This window comes from Gossypium raimondii, chromosome 13, assembly GCF_025698545.1.
Source record: "Gossypium raimondii isolate GPD5lz chromosome 13, ASM2569854v1, whole genome shotgun sequence".
Lineage (NCBI taxonomy): Eukaryota > Viridiplantae > Streptophyta > Magnoliopsida > Malvales > Malvaceae > Gossypium > Gossypium raimondii.
Genome location: NC_068577.1, coordinates 15,587,889 through 15,596,832, shown reverse-complemented (window position 1 = coordinate 15,596,832; position 8,944 = coordinate 15,587,889). Strand labels below are relative to the sequence as shown.

At 28.0% G+C, this 8,944-nt stretch overlaps 2 protein-coding genes across 2 annotated transcripts; both read right to left on the bottom strand.

Moving 5' to 3' along the window:
* Positions 1-281: 281 nt before the first annotated feature.
* LOC128036140 (uncharacterized) lies at positions 282-6,946 on the bottom strand. Its single transcript, XM_052627021.1, has 4 exons — positions 6,404-6,946; positions 6,087-6,318; positions 5,551-5,973; positions 282-433 (listed from the first exon to the last, which is right to left on the bottom strand). Exons 1-4 carry the CDS (start codon positions 6,944-6,946, stop codon positions 282-284), a joined length of 1,350 nt encoding a protein of 449 aa, XP_052482981.1.
* Positions 6,947-7,165: 219 nt separating this feature from the next.
* On the bottom strand, positions 7,166-8,275 carry LOC105784228 (uncharacterized). The gene is made up of 2 exons (XM_012610043.2): positions 7,927-8,275; positions 7,166-7,836 (listed from the first exon to the last, which is right to left on the bottom strand). Exon 2 carries the CDS (start codon positions 7,765-7,767, stop codon positions 7,210-7,212), a length of 558 nt encoding a protein of 185 aa, XP_012465497.1. The 5' UTR covers positions 7,768-7,836; positions 7,927-8,275; the 3' UTR covers positions 7,166-7,209.
* Between the last annotated feature and the right edge of the window lie 669 nt (positions 8,276-8,944).

Below are 8,944 nucleotides of genomic sequence, written 5' to 3'. Positions count from 1 at the left end.
AATAATGATTAGAACATTATTTTAGTATTTATTTCCGAACCATCAGTCCAGTGAGACCTCATTTAACGTAACCAGTGGATATGGCTCGTTTGAGCATGCATTCAGTATAATCATTGGATATCGCTCGTTTCAGCAAACATTCAGTATAATCAGTGGGTATTGCTCATTTGAGAAAACATTCTGTATAATCAGTGGATATTGCTCGTTTGAGCAACTATTCAGTAGAACCAGTAGATATTGCTCGATTGAGCACTTCAGTAGAATCAATAAACATTGCTCGTTTAAGCACATTCAGTAGGATCAGTAGATATTGATCGTTGAGCACTTTCAGTAGACACAATAGATATTGCTCGCTTGAGCACTTCAGTAGAACCAGTAGACATTGCTCGTTTGAGCACATTCAGTAGGATCAATAGATATTGCTCGTTGAGCACTTTTAGTAGAACCAGTAGACATTGCTCGTTTGAGCACATTTAGTAGGATCAATAGATATTGCTCGTTTGAGCACATTCAATAGGATCAATAGATATTTCTTGTTGAGCACTTTCAGTAGAACTAGTAGATATTGTTCGTTGAGCACTTAAGTAGAATCAATAGACATTTCTCGTTTGAGCACTTTCAGTAGAACCAATAGATATTGCTCATTGAGCACTTCAGTAGAATCAATAGACATTTCTCGTTTGAGTACATTCAGTAGGATCAGTAAATATTGCTCATTGAGCACTTCAGTAGAATTTGTAGATATTGCTCGTTTAAGCACTTTCAGTAGAACCAGTAGACATTACTCGTTTGAGCAAATTCAATAGGATCAGTAGATATTGATTGTTGAGCACTTTCATTAGTATCAATAGATATTGTTTGTTTGAGAACTTTCAGTAGAATCAGTAGACATTGCTCGTATGAGCACATTTAGTAGGATCAGTAGATATGACTCGTTAAGCACTTTCAGTAGTATCAGTAGATATTGTTTGTTTGAGCACTTTTAGTATAATCAGTAGACATTTCTCGTTTGAGCACATTCAGTAGGATCAGTAGATATTGCTCGTTGAGCACTTTCAGTAGTATCAATAGATATTACTCGTTGAGCACTTTAGTAGAATCAATATTCCATTTTTTTTCTTTTTCAAGATCATACCATTATACAATATATAATTTAAGAAAATTATATTAACAAAGAATATAAAAATCATTATAAGTATAAATAAACGTACGAACTTACAAGATTGATTTGCAGTAACGGCTCAGAGTATCTCAGCCAGTGATTGACGTTATTTCAATTCGTTATTTCCATTTCAATTACACACATCAATAAAATTCAACATTATGCAATTAGGTTTATATAATACATTTATAAATGTACTAAAATTAAACCAAACGAACTTACCTGACTAAATTGCAGCAATGACAAAAGTATAGGGACTATTCGATAATTTTCTATTTTCCTTGGTTTTCCACTCGTTCTTGATCTAAAATAATATTTGCATTCAATTAACTAATTCCAACAGTAAAATAACTCATTTTATCCAATTAATTCATTTTTGACATTTTTATGAAATTACCTCTAATATTTCATTTTTATGCAATTTGATCCCTAGGTCCAAATCATGCAATTTAACCATTTTCTTTTAAATCTAAGCTTAGCTGATCTATTAACCCCTTCATAACAGCAAATACTTGCTGTTATTTTGCATCAAGTCCTTGTACTTTTACTATTTTTACATTTTAGTCATTGAACATTAAAATAAACAAAAACTACTTTACAAAATAGCCCTATCTAGCAACCAAGCTTAATATTCTGCCATAAAACTTCAATAACAACTCAATTTCATCAACGGCATAATCCAAAACATTTAATAGTATTATAAATTAGTCCCTGAGGTTAACTAGATTAAGCTAATATGAGCTCAAAAACATAAAAATTATTAAAAATGGGCAACAATTACCTACTAAATAAGGAACCCTAGCTTGGCCGAAACTTGCAAGGTCCTCCCATGGTGTATTCTGTTATCCCCCATGAAGAAGAAAGAAAAAATGATGATAATATAACTTGTAGAACTATTAAATCATGTCCATAAATGTCCAGAATTTAAGTATATGGTATAATTACCAACCAAGGAAGGTTTAATTTCACAATTGGTCCTTTAATTATTTTAAATTTTAACTAAACAAGCTTAATTTCAATTTAGTCCTAAACTAATTAGGACTAAATGAGCAAATAACCCAAAGGTTAGTGGATTTAATAATGCCACCACCGCTTGGACTTTTTGACCATGGTTAATTACCATTTCGGTCCTTTTACTATTTTAAATCTGTAACAATTGACTTTTACCTCTTTTACAATTTAATCGTTTTACCGTAATTAAGCAATAAATCATCAAAATTATCGAACCAAACTTTAATTCAAATATAATACGACTGTAAATATTTAATAAAAATATTTACGGCCTTAAATTACGAAAACGAGGTCCTAATACTTCATTTTCAATAACCACTTGGCTTTTGAACCAAACCACTCATACTAACTTTTAATTCAATTGGTTAAAATTCCTCAAATCAGAATTCAATAAAAAGTATTATTAACTCGTATAATTTAAATACTAATTATTCGAACTCACTTGTCGGATTTGTGGTCTCGAAACCACTAAAAAGTGGGCTATTACAAAGTCATTTTTCGAAAAGAACTCATTTATAAGTATTTTTATTTTTATATAAAATTAACTTAAATCAAGCTTAATATTATTATATTGATAATAAATATTATTTTTATTTTAAAAATATTTAAAATATTAATATAAAATATTATATTTTTGATATAATTAAACATACATATTTAATTATTTATATTTAGTCATATAATGATTTTTATTATTTTAATAAATTATTTAATATTTCAATTTTATTTTAATAATAAATTTTAAAATAAAAATTTTAAATAATATTCTTCATATATTATTCAAAATATTCAATATTAATATTTTAATAACAAATATTTATTAAAATTATAAATATATTAATAATAAATGTTTTGTAGTATAAATGTTAAAATATGTCATAAGTCTATGTACTCTTCACATATTTGCAAATTAGTCTTTGTACTTTTATTTTCAAGAATTTAGCCCTCTACTTTTTCAAATTTGAAAATCAAGTTTAATTGTTGACATTGTTAATTTTTTATCGTTTTGTTGATGTCACATGTTTAAATAAAAATATGCACTTGGTAGTCATGTAACTAAAAATGACGTCAGTAATGAAGTTGAATTTAACAAAATATTTTTAATATATGTAAAAACAATGTAAAATATAAATTAGTAGATATAAAATAAACTCAATTAAACAATAAAAGATAAAAAATCTCGAATGTATTTTTTAATTGAAAATAGCTTTTAAAAATTTATCAAACAAAAAAATATTTTACACAAATTCATCCAAACAATGAAAATATTAACTTTTTCAAAAAATTATTTTTAAAATCATTTTCCGAAAATAATTTTCAATGAAACAAACTCTAAGACTCAATCCTCAAAAATAGTTGATTCCTCCTTTGGATCTCCTTCTGATATGCAAAAAGTCATGTAAGGTATTCTTGTGATAAACGTACATAAGAATTAATATTAAAAATTATGGTAAGCGATTTTAATATAATGTAATTGTGTAAGTAGATTTAAAACGGCTTGTGATGGAAGAAGATCTGATAAAGAATTGTTTAAGTTTTACGCAATCTATAAAAGGGCTAAATATGAAAAATGTCAATAAAATAATACAATATAACATGGGTTTTATTATTTATTTATTTATTTTAGTTAAAGCGGATAAATATAATATGCATAATAATAAACATATTAGGAAGATATTTTAATTTATGGCTACATAATTAGAAATTTAATATGTAGATAAAATTAGACTTAATTAGAGGTCGATTATTTGTTCAGGTCTAAAGATTTGTCATACAAAATACAAGGTTCTGAATAAATATATCGGTACAAAAAATGAGTTTAGAAAAAATAGGGCTCATTTCAAAATGGGCTAAGTCTTGGTAGATTTTTTTTACCTTGGCCCGACTTGAACTGACCTAAACTTCATATGTTTTTGTTGTTGTTGTCTTGTTTGGATTTCGATGTCATTTTACTTTTATATTATTACTATTTTGTTGTCATTATTTAGATATTGTATAACTCTTATATTATTGTTAATTTTGCTATTATTTCAGAGAAATTTGCTTGTTAAATTGCAACTATCTTAGTGTTATTTAAGTATAGGGCTTTTTTTAAATATATTTTTAATTTTTTAGAAAATATTTATTTTAATATTTTTAGTGTCTTTGATGTATTGTAATTTTAAAATTTTTTTATATAAAAATAATAATCTAATTTTTTTTACTACGAAAGGGCCGGATCGGACCCGAGTTTAATATTTTTAATCTGGATCAGACTTGGACAAAATTTAGATCTATTTTCAACCCAAATCTAACAAATGGGTCTAAAATTTTGTATCGACCTAACCTGAACCTGACGCAACTTATGATGAGATGTAAGTAAAACTAAACATTGATGGAAACGATTTCATGTTGGCTTGAATTGTATGGTGTTGTAGTTGTAGTTGTAGAACTACTAGCTACATGTATAAATGGGAAAAGAAATTTAAGTTAGAATATTTCATACCAATAATTGAATTAAAATGGATATTGAAAATGAAAATATTGCCGGTAAAAATATAAAACGAAAGTATTATACAATATAAGAAATAATTGAGAGAACAGTATTTCCTAGTTAGACAAAAAAGTAGAAATACATAAAACTATATAGTTTACTCGGCAACAGACCATTCTAGATAGATATTGAACTGGTTTAGAAATTGGATTTGAGTGGTGCAGTAGAGGAAGGAAGTAATGAATACGCTTTTTTCTCTCTAAGGGCCACTTCTTCATTGTTTTTGAAAAGTGCTTTTCAGAATGCTTTTGAGAAGTGCTTTTGAAGAATAAAATGTCCATTCTAGACATGATATTATAAAGTAACAAATATGTATTTAAATAATGTTCAAATTAGTTAATATTATGATATTTTAGCAAAAATATAAAAAAATAATTTATTATAACTTATTGTTAATATTTTAATATATAATATTAATTTTAAATATTTCTAAGTAATTAATATTAATTATTTATTAAATTTAATTAGAATATATAAACTATATTTAAATATTTAAATATAATAATTAAATATTTTAATTAGATATTGACACAATTGTATTATTATAAAAATTATTTTTATTTTTAATTAATGCTTTTAACACATTTGTATTATTTTATTTTAAAATGTATTTGATTATATAACTTATATTAGATATTAACATAACATAGAAAACATAAACCTAACAAATTAAAATATTACATATATTTGGATTGAAGTTTTAAAAGGGATAATATTTGTATATAACATATATATACTAAAAATTTTACAATAGCAGTTACAATTTAAAGTGAATTTATTAAACTAGAAGCTATAGCATCTCTTGTTAATTCCATTTCAAAACTACTAAAATTGTTTGATTCACCGCCATCATCACTATCATCGTCGTTGTCGTCATCATCATCACTTTCTCGACCATGCGCATTTTCTGAATCAATATTATTCTCATATGCCCAGTTAATATCTTCGTATTCCATAAAATCTACATCATTTCGATCGACATGTTTTCGGATAAAATTGTGTATCGTCATTGTAGCAATAACAATCATCGTTTGCTTTTCAAAACTATAACTTGGCATATCCCTTAAAATGACCCATTTTTTTTTCAAAACACCAAAAGTTCGTTCAATCACACTACGTAATGATGAATGTGAATGATTGAATATCTCTTCTTTACCAGATATCGGTCTACCTCTACGGAAGTCAGGTAAATGATATCGCTGACCTCTATATGGTCCAAGATAACCTTTCATTTGAGGATACCCAGAATCAACAAGATAATATTTTCCTATAAGTCATAATATAACAAACAATTAATTCAAGAATTTTTTTAATAAAATTATCAATTAAAGAACTTATACTTTATTATTTAAAAAATCACATATAAATAAAATATCTAACCATTTGAAGGGTGCGGAAATTTGTATTTTGGATCTCGAATTGCATCAAGAAATATTTTAGTGTCATGTGCTGATTCTTCCCATCCAGCCATGACAAATGTGAAACACATATTAAAATCACATACTGCCATAACATTTTGAGTCGGGATACATTTTCTTCCAATATAGGGAATTTGTTCATTTGGTGGAAGAATAGCCGCAATGTGAGTACCATCAATTGCACCTATGCAATCCTGAACAAATAATCATATTAATCTCGTGCATATTTTTAGTCGACCAAATATATTAAAATATAATAATATAAAATTAAATTTTAACCTTAAAATGCGGCATATATCTAGAATCATTACGTATTTGTTCGGGTATTGAGCTAAAAAAAGGATCTTCGGGTGCAATTAGATCAATGGCCATCCTTGAAACTTTCTCAAGCACAACTGCAAAGTGTCGACTTATTGTTGATCCAGACCTTTGAAATCTTTCTCGACATTGGGAAACTTTTGCACCGGTGCCCAAGATGTATAACAAAATTCCCAACATTTCAGTAGAAGATATGTTTCTTGAAGTTTGCAAGTTGTATCTTGTCTCCAAAACTCTCAGCAAACTTGTGAATACCATTTTAGGCATCCTAAAATTAATCATACAACGTGATTCGTGACCGTCAAGGATCTCTCGGATCCATGTCTCACCTGACTGTTTTGAATCCATGCATGGTTGCCTCAATATATACTTCTCGTAATATAATTGCATGGAAGAAGATGCAACAACAAATAATCGGTTAAAACATTCCATGCGTTGTAAAATCTCTTTCTTTTCCCTTTCATCGTCACTTTCATCACTGCTATAATCCTCGACTATACTCATCACATGTGAATAAATTTTATATCCAAAATCACATATAAACAACTATTGATAAAACTAATTTAGTAAAAAATAAGTAGAATATAAATTCAATATCTAAAGACCAAACATAAACAACTTTTAATAAAACTAGATTACACATAAATAAGTAGAACATAAATTCAATATCCAAAAACCAAACATAAATAATTATTGATAAAACTAGTTTAGCATTGTTGTTTAGTCACATAATAGATATCTTTGAACCCTAAAAGATCAGAAAATTTTCAACTATCCTCCATTTCCGTCTTAAGCCACAAAGCTCTAATATTGGGATTAATTGATAAAAACATAAATCGCTTGTCCTTATTGAGCAATAATCTAAGTGCGAAAAAGTATAGTGGACTAGCTTCTGGAACTTCTTCCGACATGCTGTCAAGCATTTTGACTGCTTGTGGAATACCAAATGGATCCATAACAGGAGTTAAACTAGATGTGGCTTGACTCATATTGTCAGCTACATTGCATAATTTTTCTATTTGACTGGACAATCTTGCAGCCCCTCCAATTTGCTTTGAGGATTTCTTTCTTCCAGTTTTAAAATGTGAACTTGACATCTCAGGGTTTTTTCTTTTTTGACTGTTTCCATCAATTTGAACATCATTTGAAATGTGAACATCATTTGAAATGTGAACACCATTTAAAATGTGAACATCATTTCTCATATTTTCTTCTTCATTCTCTTCAGGTATTTCGTTGTTAACATCCTCAAAAAAATCAGTAGGGAGTGTACCAGAAGAAGGTGCCCATGCTTTATCACCTGTTGCAACTATCCCCATGAACATTTGGTCCAACTTCCCTTCGAATTCAGGATCAATGCCCGATGTTCTAAATTTTTTAGCTTCAGGCACAACCTATATATAAAATGATAGTTTAATAACAGTAATTATCAATAACATCATAAATAAGAAAAAAATAAAAAAAAATTAGAATTATTAATGTACCTAGAGCCTACTCTCCCACCATTCATCCGATGCATCAACGGTTCTTTTTATAGGATTCCACCCTAAACCATTATCTTCGCCTTTAAGTTTCTTCCAAGCTTTCCATTATTTTTTAGGGCATCCCACCTATTTTTAAGTTGTTTTTGTGAAAAACCCTTGCTCGTTTCTTTCTCAAAGTTTGTCATTATTTTCAACCATCCATCTCTTGTGAAATGAGTACCGGGCCTATTGCCTTTCAATATCTCTTTAATACAAATATAACAAAATATTTCTGTCAATCTCTTATCCCACATTGCTTTTACTTTTTCATCACTAACTTCAACAGCCGAAGTACTCATCTATTGTGTATACGAACAAATTCGTTTCAGCGAGTAAAGCAATCAAGAAAATCAAATGTCACATAAGTATATATGTTTACATGTGTATCAAAATTTTAACTATATACATGAACAAATAACAGTAATAATGATAATAATGAAGTAATCCAAGAAATTGATTAACATGGTAAAATGATATAACTTTATCATTACCATCATTAAAAAATGAAAAAAAATCACGAGAATTAAGGGCTAAAATTACTCTTGATAAACATTTATAGGCACAAGTTTTTAATTAATATTTATGTAATTAAAAATAGTCTCTTTAAGATGATTATTAATTATTATTATTGCTATTGACAAAATTTTCTATATATTTGTGAGATTTTAGTCCCTTTGTTTCATTCAAGAAAATCAACTCAGTCAAAAGACGTTTTACATTATTTTCTTCTCTCACGCCTCCTCTGCCATTCTCTCATTCTCTTCGATAACTTTTTCTCCCCCCATCTTTGATATCTTCTTCTTTTTCTTTTTTTCCCCCTTCTTTTACCTAATTGCTTCCCAAATGTCTCTTCAGATTGCTTGGGACTTAATATTGAATTTTAAGTAAAAGTGCACGCATAGAGATGAGGTTTGCCATTTCCTTTCATCTTCTCCATTGCTAACCAGCGAAAATTCTAATACTCGATAATGGAAATTTT